At 36.8% G+C, this 25,677-nt stretch overlaps 1 protein-coding gene across 3 annotated transcripts in view; it reads left to right on the forward strand.

Annotated features, from left to right (window-relative positions):
* Positions 1-25,677, forward strand: part of METTL8 (methyltransferase like 8) — a 92,682-nt gene that overhangs the window by 28,687 nt on the left and 38,318 nt on the right. For all 3 annotated transcript variants that reach the window (XM_035007790.1, XM_035007792.1, XM_035007791.1), the window contains exon 2: positions 9,681-9,835. In XM_035007790.1, the coding sequence (XP_034863681.1) occupies positions 9,693-9,835 (143 nt within the window). In that variant the 5' untranslated portion in view covers positions 9,681-9,692. The remainder of the gene's footprint in view (positions 1-9,680; positions 9,836-25,677) is intronic.

Raw genomic sequence — 25,677 nt, forward strand, 5'->3', positions numbered from 1 at the left:
TAAGTTAAAACAGATTTCATTCTGATCCACTGTCATGATTTTGGAAACAACTTCCAGAGTAATTAGAATGGTATATCCTTCAGATAATTAGGATTAAGGCACTTTGAGATGAGTTGACATGAAATCCATTAAAGAAATAACTTATGAATCCCAGTAGCCTCTAGTGAGTACATCATGTGGCCACCTTTAAGGGTGGTCAGGGTGAGCAAACACTGAGCATGAGCTTTCCATTTTGAAGCTGCAGAGTGACTGATGTCATAGTGTGATCAAAGTGCTCTGCAAATACTTACTGTAATTATTGTTGTTGTTCTGTTCTTGCTAATAGCCTTATTTATACCCTGAAATTATAATCATCCAAACAAAGATGAAAACAAGATGTATGAGTTTTCTGAGCTGTTTGCCTCACAGATGGTCACCCTTGGAGTTCTCTGAAATTGCCAGGGTTAATTGAAGCTTCAGTCTTCACTGCAGTGTAGTTGATACTTAAGTGTTTCTTACCTGGAGGCTTTCACTATCCGAAAACAGTACAACAATAGCACTTTAACTTGCTCTCATTAATGCTAGCCTCTCAGGTAATGTTAGTGCAGTTTTATCTAGATGATGTTTGTTCCTCTGAATGAAACCTTTGTACCAGCTTCCCAGCTGAGAAGAAAAGCTAGACAGTTACAAAGAGAAAAACACAAATATCTCACTAATTATTTATTTAAAAGATGTTCAGAACCCAGGAAACATCAAAGGAGAGTTAACTTTTAAATGGAGGGCAGGCATTTAGTGTGTGATTAACAGTGGTTTCTTTCCCTGAGATTTCAGTGAGCTGAGACAACTGGGAATCATTCTTGGGGAGCCTAACAAATAGATTTTGCTCAGAGCCAGCTGACTGCTCCATGGATGATTGTTATAGACTCACACAAACAGCAGTACTCTTTGCTCTAGTTCTTTGGTGCTCTTCTAGTATTGAGATGTGAAAAAGCAGTGCTAGGATCAAGCTTAGATAGGAAGGAAGGAAGTCCTTCTTTGCCTCTACTCCTCAGCTGTGTAAAAGTAGAAGACCAGTATTAGAATGTTCCATTATTTAGGTGTGAAGCAAGAGCGCTTTGTCTGTATCTTGAGATTTGAATACTGGGAAAAGAATAACTATGCTTTCCTAAATCTGGGCAATAGTGTCTCCCATTGGCATCGCTTGCTATTTAATTAAGGCCCAAGAGAAGAAATAGAGTTGCAAAAGATGAAGGGGATAAAGGGGGAGAAGGAATTCTGGGTCTCCTTAAATCAGTTACAACAAATTAGCCACTTCAGTAAAGACTGGGGAATCAATGCTGTGATCCTTCTTACATGTGTGGTGTACAAAAGTAGAAAGCAAATGGGTGAACTGTATGTATGTGAATAAGAAATATGTAAAAAAACAAAACAAGAAGAAAGAGCGTGGACTCTCCATTTAGACTGGGTTCAAATTGAAGTGTCATCGGTTATGGGTTGAGTGACCTTAAACATGTTCTTTTATGTCATCCTGTGTGGATTTTTCCTCTGTAATGTGGATATAAAAATAGTACCCCTTGATAGGGAAATAGAGGTTAAATAAGATAATACATGTAGGGGCGCCTGAGTGGCTCAGTCGGTTTAGCAGCTGCCTTCAGCTCAGGTCATGATCCCAGGGTCCTGGGATCAAGCCCCACATCGGGCTCCCTGCTCAGCTTCTCCCTCTCCCTCTGCTGCTCCCCCTGCTTGTGCTCTCTCTCTTTCTCTCTCTCTGTATCAAATAAATAAATAAAATCTTTAAAAAAAAAAAAGGTAATACGTGTAAAGTGCTTAGAATAGGGCCTCACAGGGGTACCTGGGTGGCTCAGTCATTTAAGCATCAGACTCTTGATTTCAGCTCCGGTCATGATCTCAGCTCTCCCTCTCCCTCTCCCCCTGCCCCCACCCCTGCACACTCTCTCTCTCTCTTAAAAAAAAAAAAAAAAGAATAGGGCCTCACACATGGCAAATACTTGACTTTTAATTAATTGAGATTTACATGAAAGATAAACTGGGATTGGGCTTTTACTCCTCAGACTTTTTGAATTTTCAAAATTTAGTATGGAGTATTGCCTTCAACTGAAATTATCCTTTTTATTTTATTTTATTATTTTTTAAAGATTTTATTTATTTATTTGACAGAGAGAGAAATAGCGAGAGCAGGAACACAAGCAGGGGGAATGGGAGAGGGAGAAGCAGGCTTCTTGCCGAGCAGGGAGCCCGATGTGGGACTCGATCCCAGGACCCTGGGATCATGACCTGAGCCGAAGGCAGACGCTTAACGACTGAGCCACCCAGGTGCCCTATCCTTTTTATTTAAAAAGCACTTAAAACTATTATTCTACAAAAATTAAATTTGCAGTTAAGAAACACTTTTTCATGTTTGTAACATGAAATATCCTTGTACATCTTACATATTCTGGTAGAATATGGTATAGTTTGTTGGTATGGTCAGACAGATAGGTGAATCATTGTGAAAAGGGCTCCATTTTAGTAGAAAGCAAAGCATCTAGCCAAAATTTGAAGGTAGGACAGAGATCTCTTCCTCATAAGTCAACCTATACCAAGGCTGCTTCTTTTGCTACGCACAATGTGGTAGCAGTGATGAGCCCAGAAAAGTAGTATTAAAACCGTCTTCTCCTTGGCTTGTCATACTGTATGTGGAACCTGAGTCATTTTGTATATTTGTGCTTTTCCTTGCATTCTAAAATAAGGGCACACTTAGCTATATCTAAGCTGGCAAGAAGTCTGTCAGCATTTCATGGCATACTTCCGTATACTTATAACTAATAAGTATAGTAAATGTTATTGATAATGAAATTCTGTCACTCTGATATTTGTATGAGCTTCAGTTCCTTTGTGGATCTGTTCCTTTGTGATTTCTCTAGCCAATTAACTACTCATTACTGAGTCATGGCATTGAAATCTCAGAGGGCCATTGCCCTAAAGTCATGCTCATTCTGTTTCATTTTGACTTTGATGGGACTTGATAGGAAGAATCACTGTAGGATGGTGAGCTGCAACTGGGAACCTATAGGCAAAGTAAGTAAAAGAAATACCATTTGATTGTATGGACTAGAATTTGATATGGCAGAATTAGTTTGCACTAAGTTAAATGAAGGATGAGGACCACAAAGCTCTTCAGGTGCTTCCAATAGTACATAAAAACTTTCTAAACCCCAAACAAGGATTTGTGGAGATTCTTGTTACCTTCATTTTTCTCTGCTCTGAACTGAAGGAGCTCAAACTAAATCTCAGCCTTAGCAATTAAAGCACACTAAAACATGCCTAGAAAACTCTTACCTAGCTTTCTCCCTTTGAGATATCCTCAAGTTTTGTTTCTGACAAACACTTGATAATTTGAAACTATAATGAGAAACACTAAGTCTGTGAGAAAAACTGCATTGTAACCATCTGGCCAATATTCACACCTTTACTTCATACAATTGTACTACTTATCCAGGTTATGTTGGCCTCATGAAACAAAAGGATAAGTATTCTCTCCTCTATTTTCTGAAAGATTCAGTGTAAGATTGGTGTTATTTCTTTAAGTGTTTGATATTCACTATGGGGGCTTGTAGTTTTCTTTGTAGGCAGGTTTTTTGTTTATTTGTTTTTTATTGTAAAATATACATAAAATTTACCATTTTAATCTTTTTCAAGTATACAATTCAGTGGCATTAAGTATATTCACATTGTTGTGTAAATATCACAACTATCCATCTCTAGAAATTTTCGTTTTCCCCAACTGAAGCCCTATACCCATTAAACATGTAACTCTCCTCCTGACAGCCTACCACCATTCTATTTTCTGCCTCTATGAATTTTTGACTACTCTAGGATCTTCATATAGGAGGAACGATACAGCATTTCTCCTTTTATGATGCTTGGCTTATTTCATTTAGCATAATGTCTTCAAGGCTCATCCATGCTGTAGCATGTGTCAAAATTCCTTTCTTTATAAAGGCTGAATAATACTCCATTTTACATAGATGTCATTATCTGTTCATCTTTTGGTGGACACTCAGCGTGTTTCTACCTTTTGTCAATTGTGAATAATGTTGCCGTAAACACGATATACAAATATCTCTTCAAGTCCCTGCTTTCACTTATTTTGGGTATATATCCAGGAGTAGAATTGCTGGGTCGCATGGTAATTCCATGTTTAATATTTTGAGGAATTGCCGTACTGTTTTCCACAGCACCTGTACCATTTTACATTCCATCCAGCAATGCACAAAGTTACTAATTTCTCCACATCCTCACAAGTAGATTTTTTAAATAATAGCCATCCTAATGGGCGTGATGTTTGTTTTGCTTTTAATTACAAATTTAATTTATTTAACACATTTGGGGCTATTTAATTTTTTTTCTTGTGCTGTTTTTGTAAGTAATTATTGGTAAATTGTGGTTTTGATGGCATTTATCCCATCTAATAAATGAAATAAAATTTTTCATAATACCTCCTTATTAGCTTTTCAATGTTTGTAGGGTCTGTGGTGATATCCCCTCTTTTATTCCTGTTGTTAGAGATCTGTGTTTTCTGAAACACAAGTGTTTCAGATCAGTCTTGCCAGAGGCGTATTTGTTTTATTAATCTTTTCAAAGAATCACCTTTGATTTCTGTGTTTAGTTTCTATTATTTCCTTCTATCTACTTACTTTGCATACCATTTACTATTTTTCTAGCTTTTTAAGATTGAAACTGGATCATTAATTTGAGATCTCTCTTCCTTTCTGATAGAAACATTTAAAACTATCAATTTTCCTTTAAACATTACTCCAGCTGCATCCCATAAATTTTGATATTTTAAGATTTCATTGTTGTTTAGTTCAACATATTTTCCAATTTACCTTGTCAAAATTCCTTTCTTTATAAAGGCTGAATAATACTCCATACTTACTAACTCATGTAAATCTGACCTATAGGTTATTTAGAAGTGTGTTGCTTGGGGCACCTGGGTGGCTCAGGTGGTTGGGCATCTGCCTTTGGCTCAGGTCATGATCTCGGGGTCCTGGGATCAAGCCCCACATCGGGCTCCCTGCTCAGCTCCTCCCCACTTGTGCTCTTTCTCTGCTATCTCTGTCTTTCTCTCTCAAATAAATAAATAAATAAAATATTTTTTAAAAAAAAGTGTGTTGCTTAATTTCCAAGTATTTGGGTACCTTCTAGATATATTATTATTTAAAGTTTGGATAAAAAAGCAAGAACCAACATTATGCTCCTATAAGAGAAGCACTTTATGTATTTTTTTTAAGAGAAACACTTTAAATGTAAACACACAAATGCATTTAAAATATATATAACAGGGTGCGCCTGGGTGGCTTAGTCATTGGGCGTCTGCCTTCAGCTCTGGTCATGATCCCAGGGTCCTGGGATCGAGCCCCACATCAGGCTCCCTGCTCTGCAGGAAGCCTGCTTCTCCCTCTCCCACTCTCCCTGCTTATGTTCCCTCTCTCGCTGTGTCTCTGTCAAATAAATAAAATCTTTAAAAAAAATAATAAAAAATAAAAAAATAAAAAATATATATATAACATATAAAACACTGCATAAGACAGCTGGTAGGGTTATATTAATATTAGACAGAGTAGACTTCAAGAAAATAGCTATTACCAGAGATAAGGAGAAATATTTTTAATGAGTCAATTCATCAAAAATTTTAACATTAAATCTTGTTATAGCCAGAAAGCATACTCTGTATAATTTTAATACTGTAGAATTTACTGAGCCTTGTCTTATAGCCCTGCATGTATTGTGTGCCTTGGCAAATGTTTCATGTTCACTTGAAAAAAATGTGTCTTTGGCTGTTGATAATGTTTAGGTCAAGTTGATAATGTTTAATTCTTCCATATCCTTATTGATTTTTTGATAGTTTTCTTAATGTTGTTTTATTTATTACTGAGAGGAGGTATTAAAATTTCCAAGAGGGTGCCTGGGTGGCTCAGTTGGTTAAGCGACTGCCTTCGGCTCAGGTCATGATCCTGGAGTCCCTGGATCGAGTCCCTCATCAGGCTCCCTGCTCAACGGGGAGTCTGCTTCTCCCTCTGACCCTCTTCCCTCTCATGCTCTCTCTCATTCTCTCTCTCAAATAAATAAATAAAATCTTTAAAAAAAATAAAAAAGAAATAAATAAAATTGCCAAGAATTACTGTGAATTTGTTAATTTCTCCTTTTAAAAAGTTCTGTCCATTTTTGCTTCATATAGTTTGAAGCTCTGTTATTACGTACATGCATATTTAGGATTGTATGTCATTATTAAACATCCCCTTTTATCTCTATAACAGTCTTTTTGTTTTTTAAAGTCCACTTTGTTATTAAATAACAAAAATTCAACTGAGTAAATGTTAAAGATCTAGTTGGCTTTATTTACCAATTCACAAATTGGGCAGCATCCCATCTAGAAAGTAGAGAGGAGCTCCGAAGGGCTACAGAAAGAAAAAGGTTTTTAAAGGTAAAGAAGGAGCGGAAAAAAGGAAATTATTAGCAAAGAATCCATTGTTTTAGGCAAAGTTGCCCTCCTAAGGGGAACTGAAGGGGCCTCTCAATAAAGTCCCTAGTGCTGACCAGGAAATTCTCATGTTGACTGGTTAAAGGTTACATTTCTGGGGGGTTAAAACTGCAGTTATGTTAGGTATTAAGTTTTGTTTTACTGACTTGGGGCCTTAATCTAAGTGATGCCATTTTAGGCCTGTGGTTTTGTTTTTAACATTATTAATATAGCTCTATCAGTTTTCTCATGTGGCATTTGTATAATATCTCTTTTTATTTTAATATATTTGTATCTTTATATTTAAAGTGCTTCTCTTATAAACAGTATATGGTTGGGTCTTGCTTTTTCATACAAATTGACAGTCTTTGTCTTTTAATTGGACTCCATTTACATTTAATGTAATTATTGATATAGTTGGGTTTAAATATGCCATCCTAGTATTTGTTTTCTTACTGTCCTTTTTGGTTTTAGTTCCTCTGTGCTTCCTTTCCTGCCTTCTTTTGGGTGATTGGAATATTTTTAGCTATACCTATTTGTTTTATTTCAAATAAAAATACTACTTCTTCATACAGTTTCACTATGCAAATAATATGTTAATTAAACTTATATTCAAGTTAGGGTATGCCAAAAGAGTTAAGAGAGGGTATATAAAGAGAGTGGAACATTCTGGTGGCAGAAATCAACTTTCTGTACCAGAATTCTGTTTGGGGTTGACCCTGCTCATCTTTTCTTTTCCCATCACAAAATGGAACCATGACCTAGTAGACATTAAGCTAACATGATAGTCATAACATCTCATTTGCCTCCACCATTTAGCAGAGAAGGAAAACCAAACAAGAAACAAGAGATCTGCACTAGCTATTGAGTATTTCATTTTTCATCACACACTTAAATCATTGTAATCTATGTAACTGGGTTGCTGCCTATATACTGTCACACTCTTCTGTCACTTCCTTCTTCCACACTGTAAGGATCTTATGAGCCACCCTGAAAAATATGAAGTAGTTTCCTTCTAATTAAATTTATGTCAGATAAGTATCATTTTTGTATTATCAATCAAACAATTAATTCACAAGCAGCTTGGTGCTGCCCTTAGAAGCTTGCAATTTAGTTAAGAAGACATTTATATAATTTTATGATGTATTTTTCTATACTGTATTTATTATATAAATGTATCATATTTATATACTAAAAAAGACAAAGGAGTGCAAGGCTGTGTGTGACTGTTACATATAATAAATAAATGAGGTAAGGTGTTTTTGTTAGAAAAACAGCTGCCTAAACAGCTGCCTATGGAGATTTTTGATCATTTATAGTGAGAGAAACTCTTTCTTCTTTTTCCCTGTCTTCCTCTTCTCTATATAGATAGATATAGATAAGTATCACATGATTATTTGGAGATTAAAATTTCATTTTGATTTGGCTTTCCTGGGTGGAAAACATTTACTTCATTTTACACTTTTGAGCATGAATTGTCTCTTTCTAGGTATAATCAGTTTCTACTCTTCAGCATACAGATATTATGAATAATATTCAGTGCAGGAAGAGCTCTAAAAATAATTGTGAAGGTAGGGTTTTGTTATAGTCTTACATGGAACACCGGCAGGAGATAAGAACAAAGGCACATCATAGGAAAGTTAGTAGTAGGCAGAGCATTTAATCTCATCTGCCTCCACCAAAAAGCTTGCATTTAGCAGAGAAGGAAAAACAAACAAGAAACAGGAGATCTGCACTAGGTATTGAGTGTTGCATTTCTCATCACTGTTAGTCACATTTGAATGGAATCATTACGGTCTTTTTGGTGTATAATTAAGCCTTTTTTTTTTTCTCCAAAAGGAAAATCTTGAATTTTATGTTTAAAAACACAATGAGATGTTTTTGACATTCTGCCGTTCATTTTGGAAATCACCATCTTAAAATCCATTGCCTTTCAGTAAGCTGATAAAGGATGTACAATACACGTCATTTTTACACAAAATAGTACCTTAGATAGTCTCCAGTGTGTATAATATATACACACCTTTTAGCATCTGTTTCTACTTGGCAGGTTGCAGCATTAGGCTGAATGTTGTGATGAACAACTGAATGGGGATGAAATGCTAAGCAGTCTTACAATGGATTTTTATTAGAAAAAGTAAGCTCTTCAGAGCTTCTTATTGATACTTTTCCATAAAGATGGTAAGCCAACATATTTGTACATAATTAAGGTGACATACTCTTTAAATGTTTAAGTTCTTCCAGAAATGGGGATGGACTTGACTAACCAACTGATGATTCTCCTCTTGAGCTGGGATTGTATATTTTTTGTACAGGGAAATCTGTTTTTACAAATGTATTACTAACTATTCTTACAAATATATGTATACAGGGTTGTTACAATTAAGAATTGCTGGGATCAGGGGCGCCTGGGTGGCTCAGTCGTTAAGAATTGCTGGGATCATATCTTCAGTATTTACTTATTATTTGACTAAATTTCATTCTATTCAGCTCAGCCCAGAGAAGCAGATTTAATAGGTTTGTTTTCTTATTCTGCTACTACTGTACTTGGGTTTTTGGTCTAGTGGTCATAAAATATTCCCAAGAAATATGTTCACTTAGAATTCCCAAACCAAAATAATAAAATCACTTAAAAAAACTTTTAATACACAAAATTCAGATTCTAGGCTGACATCCTTTGGCTGTGTGATAAAAATTAAATGAACAAATACCAAACAAAGCAAAGTTGGTCAAAGCTGTGACTTATGAGGAATGTCAGCCAATGGTACACACTCTAAATATTCTTTTTCCTTCTCTTGGCCTGAAAATACTTCAGGACAGAAGCTATCATGCCCAACTTTCATTTAAAAATGTTTAGTTTTCGGGGTGCCTGGGTGGCTCAGTCATTAAGCGTCTGCCTTTGGCTCAAGTCATGATCTCAGGGTCCTGGGGTCGAGCCCCACGTCAGGCTCCCTGCTTCTCCCTCTCCCACTCCCCCTGCTTGTGTTCCCTCTCTCTCTCTGTCTCTCTCTGTCAAATAAATAAATAAATCTTTTAAAAAATAAATAAATAAAAATAAAAATGTTTAGTTTTCATGTCTTTTCTCAGGTTGTAAACCTTTTGGACCAGTTTTTGCCTATTTGATAAATAATACACTGTATAATCCATATTGACTAATTAATCATTTGTAACTTTCCAGGTACTGATTAAGATGTATGTGATTTGGAGGAATTCTGTTTCCTGTCTAAGGATAAGAAAGGTGCCACATAGATTCCAAAGTGGTAATCACCCAGTGGTCCCTCTGGGATCAAGGATTTTAACGGACCCAGCCAAAGTTTTTGAACATAACATGTGGTGAGTTATCTTCGACGTCTAATGTTATATATGTATCTGAAACATTAACAGTGGTATTATTTTCATTTAGAGCCAAGAAAGGATTTTTAAAGTTGATCAGTGTTGTTGGGGTCCAAAAGACAGGGTAACTGATCCTAACTTAAATGTTGCCAATTCTGAATTTCTTTGCAAATGAAATTGATAAAATGACTCTTCCCAAGTGCTTTCCTCAGCTTTGGGGTTCTTGCAGACCCTCCCTGCTCACCTCTAGTCCTGATTTGCCAGCATATTTTGGGAAGGGAGGCTCTTTTCTCGATAGAGCCCTCCTCCTGCCCTGCAGGCCCTTCCACCTTTTACAAGTACTTGTCCATGAGCAAATGTGTATTCAGTACTTGCTGCTTACTGAGACCAAGGAAAATACACTGGTATGACCCTAGTCTATGCTTTCAGGAAATCTGTCCTCTATTTGGAAAGATAGATATTTATAGGAAAAGTTGATAATTAGCAATGCATGGCAGCAAATTGTAAGGGTGCAATGTGTTCTTATAAGGCATATACAACTGTATGTCTTATAAGAACAACTCAACAGGGGCGCCTGGGTGGCTCAGTCATTAAGCATCTGCGTTCGGCTCAGGTCATGATCCCGGGGTCCTCGGATCGAGCTCCGCATCAGGCTGTCTGCTCTGTGGGAAGCCTGCTTCTCCCTCTCCTACTCCCCCTGCTGGTGTTCCCTCTCTCCCTGTGTCTCTCTCTGTCAAATAAGTAAAATCTTAAAAAAAAAAAAAAAGAACAACTCAACAGTACAAAACCACTTCTGTTTTGACATAGGAAGATTTCTTTTTTTTCTTTTTTCAGTTTCCACTTTTTTGACATATAATTGATATATAAAGGAAAATTTCTTTAGGTGGAGAAATTGAGATCAGGATTATTTATTCTGTCTTCAGTATATAGTACAGTGCCTGACACATACATATTTGTGAAGTAATGACTTGGATAGTTGAGGCTGGAGAAAGGGCATTCTTGGTGGGTAGAAAGTCATAAAACACAGAGATAAAGAAGTATAAGGCATATGCAGAGGACCATGAACAGGATAGTTTGCCTAAAATAAAGACTTTCCTAGGAGATTTATAAATGATAAAGTTGGAATGATATAAGTCAGGTATGGGGGTGGGGACAAGATAGTGTGAATTCCTGAATTCGCAGCTAAAGTGGAAGGCATTATAGAGCCACTGAAGAGAAATGACATTAATACATGGGCTATTAAGTACTGTGTATGTATTTGGTGACAGTGTACTAACTAGACAGATCAGCAGGTAGAACTAGAAGCAGGAAAGTGCCAATGAGAGAGATTTTGAAGGAAGAATAAATAGAACTTGATGCTTTTGTAGAAAGGAAAAGGAAACATTTGGCTATGAAGTTTTGATCCTAGATGACTAATGGAAACTTAGTAATTAGTTCCACATTATACAATATGTGGCCACTAGCCAGATGTGGTTCTTGAGCACTTGAAACCTGATTAGTCTGAATTGAGATGTGCTGTAACATTTTGAAGACTTAGTACAGGCTCTCTCAGCCTTCGCACCATCTTCTTGGAAACCTCTGCACCACCATTAGAGCCAAGTGGAGAAAGAAGCAAGTGTGTAGGCGGAAGCATAAGAGAAGAAAGATGAGGCAGAGGTCCAAGTAGACCACTAGCTTGTGCACCCATTGAAGCCACAGCAACAGAAATAAGGAAAGGCAGAGGTCAGGGATGCTGGTACCAATTGTTGAACTGCATATCTACTTTCTAGAACATCCATCACCATCTGATCTCAAGGACCCCTTTGAGAGACCCACCTTGCTCATACCAAAACATTCCCTTTTGGTCTTTTGCCCTGGACCTGTGACTTTCAAGACTAATTCTGTTTTCATTTGTGTGAATATAACACATGTACAATAAATCATCTCTTCTGTCTTAGCTGAAAAAAAAAAAGACAGTACAAAAAGAAAAGGTAAAATATATCATTAACAATTTTTATACTGAACTGCATATTGATATTATTTTGGACATATTGAATTAAAATATATTATTAAAATTTCATTTCTTTTAGTTTTTTTAAACATGGATACTAGAAGATTTTAAATTACATCTGTGGCTGACATTATACTTTCTCGGACAGTTGCCGAATTAAACTACTTGGCCTGCCATCACCAATATGGACAGTTGCAGTAGGCTGTGAGATCACTGCCAAGCAACTAAACCTCTACAGGAACTTCTGGTCCTAGACAAGCTATTTGTTTACCAATTTTTTATTCTTCATTAGAGTCTAGTGAGTTAGCAGTCTGAGTTCTCTTTTTCTGTCTGCTACCACCTACTCTTTTGTTTAAGGTTCCTGCCTACCCATTTAAGTTCTGTTTTGTCATAGGCTCTCAGGGAAGCAAGAGTCCTCTGGGTTAATGCCCCTCAAGCACTGTGGGCTAGCTTTGGGATGCTGTACAAGAATCCCCTGGGAAGTTACTATTTCACTAGGTCTAGAGGTATGGCCCAGGAATTTGTAATTTGAAAAAGCTCTTTTAGTAATTCTGTTGAGCCGCCAGGTTTAGGACCCTTTGGTGGTTCTCAAACTTTCCTTTAGCAGTAGAATTTTTTTCCAAGTGAAGTCCTAACATTAAATATTGGAATCCCAATATTTAAAAGGTAAAAACAAACCTCATCTTAATGAAGCAGGTATAGAGGCCTGGGGCATTAACAGCTCCGCCTCCCATTTCTCCCCTCACCCCCTCACTGTAGCAGCCTCATGGATTTTTAGGGTTCTGTTGATCAAAGTTTGAAAAACCTTGTTCTAGTCTCAATAGCTATCCTCCTCCACAGCATACCCCCTGAAAGGGTATACAGCCTGTGCCCGGATGCTTGTAGTGGACTCTCTCCAGAGGCGAATTCATACTGTAATTATAAAAATAATTTCCTCCAAACAAAGAGGAAAGTATTTGCCTCCTGTCATCTCCTTATGCACTGTTGTTTTGTTGTTTTTTGTTTTTGTTTTTTGGGGGGTATTTTGGGTTTTGTTTGTTTGTTTGCTTTCTTTAAAAAGAAGTTTCGTAAGTTAAACTGAAAACCAGAAGACTGGTTGACTTTCCCCTTCCTTCAAGTCCAAAGTTCTATCCAAAAGTTCTGACTTCCTTATTTTCTCCTTTGTATTTAAGAAGAATGTTTCCTCTCTTGCTGAATTTTGATTTTTAAAAGATGTTTCTAGAAAACTACTGTACCTGTCAGTTTTCTCTCAGAGATGTAGAATTGTCTACAGTTTATTTTTCTGTTTAGCCTCTAGTTCAGTCAGTACTATTTCTATGTGAACCTCTTTTTAATAAAAATATTTTTGAGGAAAAAATAAAGGTATCCATTTTTTATTCAGTTTCTAATATCTTGAGAAAGAATTGCCCTCCAGATTCTGTATATTTGTGTTACTAGTATTTACATCTCCCTATAGTCTTACTTTTTAATAATTTAGTGAAGTGAATTTCACATAACATAAAAGTAACTGTTTTAAAGTGAACAGTTCAGTGGCATTAATTACATTCATCATTTTATGCACCTAGCACCTCTGTCTTGTTCCAAAATATTTCCATCAATCCCAAGTAAAGTCCCTTACCCATTAAGCGGTTTATCTTCTTCATACTCCCATTCCTCTAGCCCCTGGCAATCACCAGTCTGTGTGCTAGCTCCATGGATTCACCTCTTCTGGATATTTCATATAAAAGGGATCATACAATATGTGACCTTTTGTGTCTGGCTTCTCACACTTAGCATAATGTCTTGGAGGTTCATCCACATTGTAGCATGTGTCATTACTTCATTTCTTTTTATGACTGAATAATATCCTATTGTATGTATACACCACAACTGGTTTATCCATTCATCCACTGAAGGACATTGGGGCTATTTCCACCTTTGGCTCTTGTGAATAGAGCTGCTGTGAACATGCATGTACATGTACTTGTTTGAGTCCTTGTTTTCAGTTCTTTGAGGTATATACCTTAATTCTGTGTTAACTTTTTGAAGAATTGCCAAGCTCTTTTCCACAGTGATCAAAACATTTTACATTCAGCTTACAGTCTTTTAATTATACTTAGCAAAATTTTTAATCTGAGGGGGCACTGACATGAAACTATATTCAGAATGCTTTTGAGACATGGCCCAGAGATCTATTTTGAGCAAATTACAGTTATTTGGAAAAATCATTCCTTATTTCACACTGTTCCTGGTTTAAGTGTGTAGTAATTTTTCAGAAGATCCCTGAAATTTATAAGGAATAATAAACACTTATATAATTGTATGACTAAATCATCTAGGCCAGTGGCTTTCAAGCTTTTTAGCATGATCCACAGTAAGAAGTACAGTTTACATCATGGACCAGTATATGTACATATAATATATGCACATATATGAAACAGGAACAAAAGCTTCTTGTACAGTTTTACCATGTGAGACATTCACTAATTGTTTCCATTTGTTCTATTCTACTCCATTTCTGTTTCTTTCTCATTTTAAGTGTTGGTTAGATCTTTTTTTTTTTAAAGATTTTATTTATTTATTTGAGATAGCGAGAGAGAGAGCACGAGCAGGGGAGAGAGGGAGAAGCAGGCTCCCTGCTGAGCAAGGAGCCCAGTGTGGGGCTCAATCTCAGGATCCCGGAATCATGAGCTAAGCTGAAGGCAGACACTTAACCAACTGAGCCACCTAGGTGCCCCTAAGTGTTGGTTAGATTAACAAAGCTGACTGCATGACTCACTAAAAGGATCGTGACCTTTAGTTTAAAAAATACTGAGCTAAACCATTCTCTGTAGATCCAAGATAGGACCTGTATGCTGCAACATGACCTCCTATTATGTAACCAATTTAAATAATAGACTGTTTACAGAATTCCAATACAGTTTACCTATCAAGATATCTTTCTTATTATATGGTCTGAATTTTCCTTATATATGTATTATCTGATTCCTCTTACCTTGTTTCATACATAGTTCTTTAATACAGTTAATAAGTATTTTTGTTATCTGTCTCCATTACAACATTTGTTGTGAGAAGTAGTCTAGATGTTGAGAGCACAGACTGACTAGTTGTCTAACCTTGAGAAGTTCCCCTGTGCCTTGGTTTCTACATCTTTATTTTTATTTATTTATTTATTTAAAGATTTTATTTATTTGTCAGAGAGAGAGAGAGCACAAACAGGAGGAGTGGCAGGCAGAGGGAGGAGCAGGCTCCCCGCTAAGCAAGGAGCGCAATGCGGGACCTGATCCTAGGACCCTGGGATCATGACCTGAGCCGAAGGCAGAAGCTTAACCAACTGAGCCACCCAGGCATCCCAGTTTCTACATCTTTAAAATGGGATAATAATAGTATTATCTACCTCAAAGGGCTATTGTAATGATTAAATTGATATAGAATATAAAATGTGTACACATAGTAAATAAGCAACACATAAGAATTAGCTATCGGGCACCTGGGTGGCTCAGTCGTTAAGCGTCTGCCTTCGGCTCAGGTCATGATCCCAGGGTCCTGGGATCGAGCCCCGCATCGGGCTCCCTGCTCAGCGGGAAGCCTGCTTCTCCCTCTCCCGCTCCCCCTGCTTGTGTTCCTGCTCTCACTATCTCTCACAACAGATAGTTCTCTGTCAAATATATAAATAAAATCTTAAAAAAAAGAAAAAAGAATTAGCTATCATATTATTATTATCATTTTCTAACATGTACTTAAGTTACTTATGTATCTGTTTTATTGTCATTATTAAATTGTATAATGCTTTAGAGTCTTCTTAGTTTATATCTGTTTCATAGCTATATTCCCCATATAATACACACCCAGTAAGTATGTTTGAATAAGTGGATGAATATGGAGAAATACAAGATCCAGTTCATATCTACTGGAAGTGTACAGCTAGACTGAGAGTTAATATAATGGCTAAATATGGGCTTCAAAATCCAAATAATCTGAATATGAATCCTGACTCTACCCCGTTCCAGCTATGTGAACTTGAGCAAGTTCCTTCATGGGTATTATGAGTGTTAAAGACAATAAATATTTAGGACTCTTAGTAGTAGTAAGTGTTCACTGAAATAAGTGTTCTTGTTATTATTAGATGGAGAATTGAGATGTATACCAATGAATAAATAAACAGTATAGAGTATGCAAGGTCATACAGTGGAGGAGGTGAAGAACACAGGAATGAGCTTCAGAACAGAAAGAGATTCTTGAAATGAGGATGTAAGAAAAGTCAGTAAAACGTCATAGAGTAGGTAGAATTTAACCTGGACACTGAAGGTTGAGGAGTATTTGAATAGTGAAGACTGTTTGTTCTAGACAAGTGGTAGCATGAGCATTTGAGAATACACGAGGTTTATTCCAAAGCAAGCAAATGGACCAGCCCAACTGAAAGAGAAATTTCGTATTTTGAAAGCGAGTGAGTGATGTGACAAAAGAAGTATTTTAGGAGAACTAAGCAGGCTCTGTTGTTCAGGATACTTAGAATTAACCATCATTGAACACGAAGTGATCTCTTTTATCTCCAGCGTTTTTTGTATATTGACATATACCCATCAGTAGGTTAAGTTTTATGGAGGACTTAAGAGAGGAAATGATACTGCTCCAAAGGAACACCAGCCCATTTCACTAAGAAGCCTGGATCCTCCAGATAAAGAAGATGGGATGAATCTGAAAGACAAAGTATTCCTTCTCCAACAAAAGGAATGAGAAATAGTCAAAGCAAGCAAGAACTACACCAAAAGCAACCACAAAAGTCCATAAACAGGGAAAATTAATATCAAGGAAAGAAATTGTAGATTCATGTGTGGCTCAGAGTGACTCCTAACCTCACCTTCATCTCTCAGAAGCAATACCAGGAAAAGAAGGTCAGCTGACAGATCGTTACTAATACTCATTAGCAGCCCACGCAAAGGTTGAGAAAGAACCCTTAAAAATAAATGGCTTTGCCTATGGCAGCGGAATTTAAGGTCTCAGCAGAGCAAGAAAAATGCTGAGGTTCACCATTTTCCAGGGTTCCATGCTGAATTGAGAGAACTATCCCAAGACTAAGGAATAGGAATAGGATACATCTCGGGGCACCTGGGTGGCTCAGTCATTAAGCATCTGCCTTCGGGTCAGGTCATGATCCCAGGGTCCTGGGATTGAGCCCCACATCGGGCTCCCTGCTCAGCGGGAGGCCTGCTTCTCCCTCTCCCACTCCCCCTGCTTGTGTTCCCTCTCTCGCTGTGTCTCTCTCTGTCAAATAAATAAATAGAATCTTAAAAAAAAAAAAAAAAGGAATAAGATACATCTTAACTAGGTAAGTGAAACTTAACATAGGACTTAATGAATCTCAAAAAAAAAAAGAGAGAGAGAGAGAAAGAAAGGAAGGGAGGGAAGGTGGGAGGAGGAAAAGAGAAAGCAGATTCAGACCTTTATAAAGGTCGTCCATTACCCTGTGGAATCTCCCCCTTCCCTCCCACCTCTACCACCCTCAGAATATAGGAAAGCAGAGGGGCGCCTGGGTGCTCAGTCAGTTAAGTGTCTGACTTCGGGTCAGGTCATGATCTCAGGGTCCTGGGATGGGCCTGCGCAGGGCTCCTACTCAGTGAGGAGTCTGCTTGTCCCTCTGCCCCTCCCATCCCTCGTGCTCTCTCTCTCAAATAAATAAAATCTTTCAAAAAAAAAAAAGAATATAGGAAAATGGAGAAAATATATAATACTGAGCCTTCAAATTAGAGTTTACAGAGAAAGATAAACAGGTCTCTGAGTAAGGTTGGGTGTCAAGAAAATTTATCTGCAGGGGCGCCTGGGTGGCTCAGTTGGATAAGCAACTGCCTTCGGCTCAGGTCATGATCCTGGAGTCCCTGGATCGAGTCCCTCATCGGGCTCCCTGCAGGGAGTCTGCTTCTCCCTCTGACCCTCCTCCCTCTCATGCTCTCTGTCTCTCATTCTCTCTCTCTCAAATAAATAAAATCTTTAAAAAAAAAATTTATCTGCAGGAAAACAGAAAAGGAAAGAAGGAAGGAGGGAGAAAGAACATAGCATGCATTATAGATTAGTTTGCATTTTCCAATACTTTGTGTAAAGGGAATCATAATATGTATTCTCTTTTTTTCTCTGGCCTCTTTCACTAAGTATAATTATTTTGAGATTTATCCATGTTGTTGCATGTATCAATAATTTGCTCATTTTTATTGTTAATATAAAACTCATGAGAATATATAAAAAGCTTTCAAAATTCAATAAACAAACAGCCCAATAAAAATAGGTGAAGTATTTGAACAGACACTTCACCAAAGAAGATACACAGGTAATAAGCACATGAAAGAATGATCAATATCATTAATCATAAGGGAAGTGCAAATTAAAGTCACAATGAAATACTACTTACTACAAACTTATTAGAATAGCTAAAATTCAAAATACTATACTGAGTGTTGGAGAGGATGTAGAGGAACTGGAACTTTCATACACTACTGGTGGGAATATAATATGGTATAACCATGTTGGAAAACAGCTTGGCAGTTTCTTAAAAAATAAAACATAAGCGTGTAATATGATTCAGCCATTCCATTCCTGGATATTTACCTAAGAGAAAAGAAAGCGTATGTCCATACAAATATTTATATGTGATTATTTATAGCAACTTTATTTTTAATAGCCAAATTTGGAAACAACCCAAATTCCCATGAACAAGTAAATGGACAAACTGTGTACTATCTATGTAATAGAATACGACTCAGTAATAAAAAGAAGTGAGCTATTGATAAACACAGCAGTATGGATGAATTTAAAAATAATTATGCTGAGGAAAAGAAATTAAAAATAAAGAGTATATATTATACTCTTAGTACTATATTAGAAAATGCAAACTAAAAATAGAGACCGGAAGCAGATCAGTGGTTGTCAGTGGAGTTGGGGGGTGGTGATAAGAAAAGGGGGCCTGGAGGGCACCTGGGTGGCTCAGTTGTTAAGCATCTGCCTTCGGCTCAGGTCATGATCCCAGGGTCCTGGGATCGGGTTCCGAGTCGGGCTCCCTGCTCTGCGGGAAGCCTGCTTCTTCTCCCTCTTCTGCTCCCCCTGCTTATGTTCCCTCTCTTTGTGTCTCTCTCTCTCTCTCTCTCTCTGTGTCAAATAAATAAAATCTTAAAAAAAAAAAAAAGAAAGGAGGGCTGGAAAGGAGGAATTATAAAGGTGGACAGGGAAACTTTTGAGGGTGATGGATATATTCATTATCTTGTTTGTGGTGATGGTTTCATGAGTGTCTACATATGTCAGAACTTATCAAATTGTGCACTTTAAATATGTGCGGTTTACTGTATGTCATTATACCTCAATAAAATCATGAAAAATATGGTTACATCCATACATTGGAAAATAATATCGCAGTTAATAAAAATAAGAGAAATCCATGTATATTGATACCAAGAAATGGCTATGATATGTCATTAAACCAAAAGAGCAAGTTGCAGAAAAGTATCTTTAGTATGTCTCATTTTTATTAAGGAATTCTTGTACATGTGCTACATGTATATACAAATCTTTGTTTTTATACGCATAGAGAAAGGTCTGGAAATGTCCACATCATACTGATAAGTGTTTATCTCAGGAATGGGCATGAGGATGAGAGAGAGATTAAACTTTATATTTTATATGCATTAGTATTGTTTGAATTTTTTTAAAGAATGCCCTCCGTGTACCTATTCTCATCTCACTGTCTACCTGATAAATTCTTTATTCTTTAATAACTGATTACAACTCCTCATCTCATTAACAATTTCGAGTTCTACCAAATCTTCTTCATCTTTATGTCTCCAGTTCACAGCTCAGTGCCTGAAAGATACAGGTTCTCAATAAATGTTTAATGAGGGAAATGGATATTGGTTTCTTCCAGCAGCTATGATCTCTATTCCATTATATGCAGAAATGGGAAGGCATTGTTTCTTTCTGTGTGTCTTTTATAAGTCATTCATTCCTAAGTAAGAAACTGATATACTAATAAAAATAATCAATGGAAATATTTATTATAGCTGAAAAGAGAAGTGGGTAACCAGGAGTCGTAAGTATAAGTTAGTACCAACAGTAGAAAAGATTTAATTGAAATTAGTTAAATTATTAGCTGATATACCTATAACAACTGTATTTCATTCATCTGAGGCTCACATTTGTTTCACTAATTAACATATCTGAAATCATGATACATCTTACAATTGTAATTGGAGTGTTTTTTCCTTTCTTACTGGTACAGAAAATAATGGTATCTTAGATTTGAAGAAATAGAATAATTATAATTTCAAAGTACTTAATCTTAATTATATATCATTTTGAGAATTATAACTCTTATTTTACTAATACAGAAACTGAGAGACACAAAATTTAAATGATTTTTCACTACCATATATCAAAGTTAACATATAGAATATTTGTTATATTGTTAGAAATCATTTAAACCTTTTGCTATAAAGATAAATGGACAGTAGACATAGAAAGATGACCCAGGAGGAAGTACATTGAGCATATGGGGAAATAGACAACAGTAAAAGGAGTACAAATTAAACAATAAGGTACCTTTTTATATCTATTAAGATAGTATCAAAAAAGAAAAAGGGGGGGCATGGGTGGCTCAGTTGGTTAAATGTCCAGCTCTTGATTTCAGCTCAGGTCATGATGTCAGGGGCATGAGATTGAGCCCCACGTGGGGCTCCGCACTGGACGTGGAGCTCGCTTAAGATTCTCTCTCCCTCTCTCGCTCTGCCCCTCCCCTGTTCTCTTTCTCTCTAACGAAAAGAAAAGAAAAAAGAAAAAGAAATTTCAGATAACACTCAATCCTGGTTAGCATTGTAAATTAATATAATCTGATTATCTTTCTATTTTTTATTTGTCTCATTTGTTCTTTTCTTTTCGCTACTAGCTTATTAGCTATACATCTTTACATTATTTTTACATATTATTCTAGAAAAATATTTTCAAAATTGTGGTCTCAGAACCTCTTTTCACTCAAATCTTTGAGGATCTGAAAAAACTTTTATTTATCTGAATTGTATCTATTGATTTTTCCCATATTAGAAATTAAAACAGACATTAAAAAATAGTTAATTCATTGTAAAACAAAAATAATCAATCTATTACATGTCACAAAAATATCTGTTTCCCCAAAAGAGTGGCATTTTTTTTTTAAAGATTTTATTTATTTATTCAACAGAGAGAAAGAGAAAGAGCACAAGCAGAGGGAGCATCAGGCAGAGGGAGAGGGCGAAGCGGGCTCCCTACTGAGCAGGGAGGATGAGGCAGGGCTCAATCCCAGGACCCTGGGATCATGACCTGAACCAAAGTCAGGTGCTTAACAACTGAGCCACCCAGGTGCGGGCATTGTTTTAAATGTATGCAAGTCTCTTTAGGGTCTGGCTTTTTTTTTTTTTTTTAAGATTTTATTTCATTTATTTGAGAGAAAAAGAGAGCGAAAGAGCACAGTGGGGGCGGGGCAGAGGGAGAGGGAGAAGCAGACTCCCTGCTGAGCAGGGAGCCCGACACAGGGCTCCATCCCAGAACCCTGGGATCAGGCACCTAACTGACTGAGTCACCCAGGTACCCCATCTCTAATATCTGGCTCAATGGAAAAAGCTGGATTCTCATCTGTTTCTTCATTCCATCTGTTGTGATATGTTGTTTTAGATTGAATTACATGAAGAAAATTTGACCACAAACAGATATGTGCTAGTAAAGGAGTTTTTTACTTTTTTTTTTTAAGATTTTATTTATTTATTTTGACAGAGAGAGAGACACAGCGAGAGAGGGAACACAAGCAAGGGGAGTGGGAGAGGGAGAAGCAGGCTTCCCACAAGCAGGGAGCCCGACGTGGGGCTCGATCCCAGGACCCTGGGATCACGACCTGAACGGAAGGCAGACGCCTAACGACTGAGCCACCCAGGCGCCCCGTAAAGGAGTTTTTTAATAGCATTTTAAGATAATTGTAGGTATATTTCCTGATACTACACTAAATCTCAGCAGTGGTATTTCTTAGTTGCAATATGGAATATGAAACCATATCAATTATATTTCATTGATACATCTTGCACTTTGGATATTTTACCTCTGCATCATTTTATAACGTTTGCTATGCATGGATCATTTAAAAAAGTTTGATTCCCTGTTTTATGTAAATCTTTCAGATTTGATACATTTCATTATACAGTATTTAAAAATCACTTTTGTAATATCACCACTATTCTCATCAGGAAAATCTCTTAAGTACTGGGAAACTGTCAATTCATGGTGGTGGACACAACTTTTCAAAATTCTAATTTTTGCTTTAAAACACAAAATTTATCTTTGGCGGCAAAAACTGTCATTTATTTTCCTTAAAATGTAGGCTCATTTCATTTACTTTTTTTTTCTTTTGGGGGGGGAGAGGAGGGGCAGAATGGGAGGGAGAGAAAGAATCTTAAGCAGGCTCCACACCCAGTGCAGAACCTGATGCAGGGCTTAATCCCATGACTCTGTGATCATGACCTGAGCCAAAATCGAGAGTCGGACACTTAACTGACTGAGCCACCCAGGCACCCCTCATTTTACTTCTTTTTAAGATATGCCAGATACCCAAGTCTGAATAACTATAGTTTGTCTACAGTTGCTCTTTCAACTAAAAATAGCATTCCCTGAAAAAAAAAAAAGCAGATAATTCAGTTCACAATGTAAAGAATCATAGTAGTGCTTTTCTACCAGTCAGTCATCATACTTCCGAATGCAGCAAAAGTCCTTTATGCATGTCTCCCATTTTGTCACATAGAATATTAAACATGTGTACCCAGGGGTCAATATTTTATAAAATAATTTTTACTGCTTTATCAGGCACATTCTTCAGTGAATTAGATTGTTTTTAAACAAAAATTGGTGAATTCTGTACCACCCACTGGATGCTGGTATAGAATCAATGACTACTAGTACATTTTGTTGCCACTGTCTTGTTTCGTATTAGGGCAGATGCACTTTGTTGCACCACCATTGTTTTTATACTATCAGTGCAATTGTCAATACAGTGAAAAAGGCAAATAGCAGGATTACATGGAAATAGTTTTGACTTAGTGAACCACCTGAAAGGGTGGACAACACTTCAATAACCATAGTCCTAGAGATTACAATGTTACTGTAATTATCTTAAGTTAATTCCTCAACTTGATACAGTTAGAATTAATATTGTGAGGGGCACCTGGTGGCAGAGTCAGTTAAGTGTCTGACTCTTGGTTTCGGCTCAGGTCATGATCTTGGGGTCCTGGGATTGAGCCCCATGTCGGCTCTCCACTCAGTGTGGAGTCTGCTTGGGACTCATTCTCCCTCTCCCTCCATCCCTCCCCACCATGCTCTCACTCTCTAAAAAAATAAATAAATAAATCTTTTTTTAAAAAAAGACATTAATATTGTACCATATAATATAAAATGTAAGAAGATTACAATAATATGATTCTACTTACCCATTCAATGTGTGTTATACTGTTGCTATATAGTTTACTTCTATCTATGTTGTAAGCTCTATAATCCAGTTACTATTTTTGCTACATAGTAATTTTTTAAAGAAATTAAGAAAAAGTATAAAAACATTGTATTTTATAGTTACCACATATTTATCATTTCTGGTCTCTTTATTCTACCCTGTGCATCTGAGTCTCCATCTAGTACCATTTTCCTTTAACCTGAAGAACTTTCTTTAACGTTTCTTCTATTATCGATTCTGCTGGTAACAAATTCTTTTAAATTTTGTTTATCTGAAAATGTTTTTATTTTTAAATTCTGAAAGATATTTTCACTTCGTGTAGAATTCTAGATTGACAGACTTTTTTCTTTCAGTACTTTAAAGATGTCATTCATTTGTGTTCTGGCCCCCATTGTTTCTAGTAAGAAGTCAGCTAGCATTTGCATTGCTTTTCCCCTTTCTATAATAGCTCCTATTAATATTTCTTTTTATCTTTGGTTTTTAGCAGTTTTCTGTGTATTTATCATGCCTGGGGTTTGCTTTGCTTCCTGGATTATTATTTCTTTTAATCAAATTTGGAAAAACTTCAGTCAGTATTTCCTCAGTTTTGGGGGGTTTTTTCTTATTCACTCTGTCTCTTCTATTACTGGTTCTTCAACTTGTGTGTTTCTTAGACCCAGTTGATATCGTCCCATAGATTATAAAGACTTGTACATTTTTTTCCAACTTTTTTTCTCTGCTCTCAGTTTGGATAATTTCTACACCTTTAAGTCTTTAAGTTCACTGACATTTTCTTTCTGTGGTGCCCATTAGTTGTTAAGACTACCCAGTGAGTTTTCATTTCAGATATTGTATATGGGTTAGTTCTAGAATTTCCTTTTAATAGTTTCCATTTCCTCGCAGAGGTGTCCCCATCTATTAATCCATTCTGTCCATCTTTTCCTTTAAATCTTTGAACATTTTTAAAAGCTATTTTGTACTAATTCTAACACTTGTATACTAATTCTAACATTTGAGTTTTCTCAATCTGTATTTATGGCTGCCTTTTCTCTTGATTAGGGATCATATTTTCTACTTCTTCACATGCTAATAGTTTTGATTGTGGGGTGGACATTATGGATGATATCTTATATGGAATCTGGATTATGTTTTCTTATTTTAAAGGCATTCAGTTTTTTTCTGGCAGTTTTTTTCTGACAAGTGATTGTATTACTGCCAAATCTTTTTGGTCAGGTGAGATAGAATTTTTTTAAATTGTTTATTTAAATTCAGTTTAGTTAACATATAGTGTATTATTAGTTTCAGGAGTAGAATTTAGTGATTTATTAGTTGCATGTAACACCCAGTGCTCATTACATCAAGGTCCCTCCTTAATGCCCATCACCCCGTTACCCCATCCCACCACCCTCCTCCCCTCCAGCCACCCTCAATTTGTTTCCTATAGTTAAGAGTTTCATATGGTTTGCCTCTTTCTCTGTTTTCATCTTATTTTATTTTTCTTCCCTTCCCCTATGTTCATCTGTTTTGTTTCTTAAATTCCACATATGAGTGAAATCATATGGTATTTGTCTTTCTCTGACTGACTTATTTCACTTAGCATAATACCCTCTAGTTCCATCCACATTGTTGCAAATGGCAAGATTTCATTCTTTTTGATGGCTGAGGAATATTCCATTGTATATATACACCACATCTTCTTTATCCATTCATCTGTCAATGGACATCTAGGCTTTTTCCATAGTTTGGATATTGTGGACACTGCTACTATAAATATTGGGGAGCATGTGCCCCTTCGAATCACTATTTTTGTATCCTTCAGGTGAATACCTAGTAGTGCAATTGCTGGGTCATAGGGTAGTTCTGTTCGGGCCTGGTTAGTACTTGAATGGGAGGGGTAGTTCTGTTTTTAAAGGTAAGGTATAATGTTAGGTGTTGTTAGGGTGAGACTATTTTGATATTGTCCTGAATCAAGTGTGGATCTTATTCCTATGGCATGGCATATCTGGGGTCTTAACTGAATAATGGAGGTGTTCAGAGAGACCTCTCCACTCTGGCTTAGCCAGAATTCCAGTATCTCCAAGCACTGCACTGCCTATGTTCAGTCAGTTCTCTTTGTGCTGCCTTCACCCATCAGCCAGCACTAGTTAAACATTAGGAGAACTCTCTTGCGGACTTTAGGAACCTGCCCCTCTCTCCAGCCCCCTTTTCTTCAGTATTCTAATGCATAAAGTTTCACACCTCAGCAACTCTGAACCCTGATCTCTGCCTTCTCAACTCACAAAAGTGCCACTCAGTAAGACAGCCACGCTCTGCTTGGGCTCTACCTCTGTGTTATAGTCTAGAACATGTTCCTGATAGAAAACCAGGGTGAATGTGGGTACTGACCTTTTGTGT

The sequence above is a fragment of the Mirounga leonina genome, unplaced genomic scaffold (assembly GCF_011800145.1).
Source record: "Mirounga leonina isolate KUSES-001 unplaced genomic scaffold, KU_Mleo_1.0 Mir_151, whole genome shotgun sequence".
Taxonomy (NCBI): Eukaryota; Metazoa; Chordata; class Mammalia; order Carnivora; family Phocidae; genus Mirounga; species Mirounga leonina.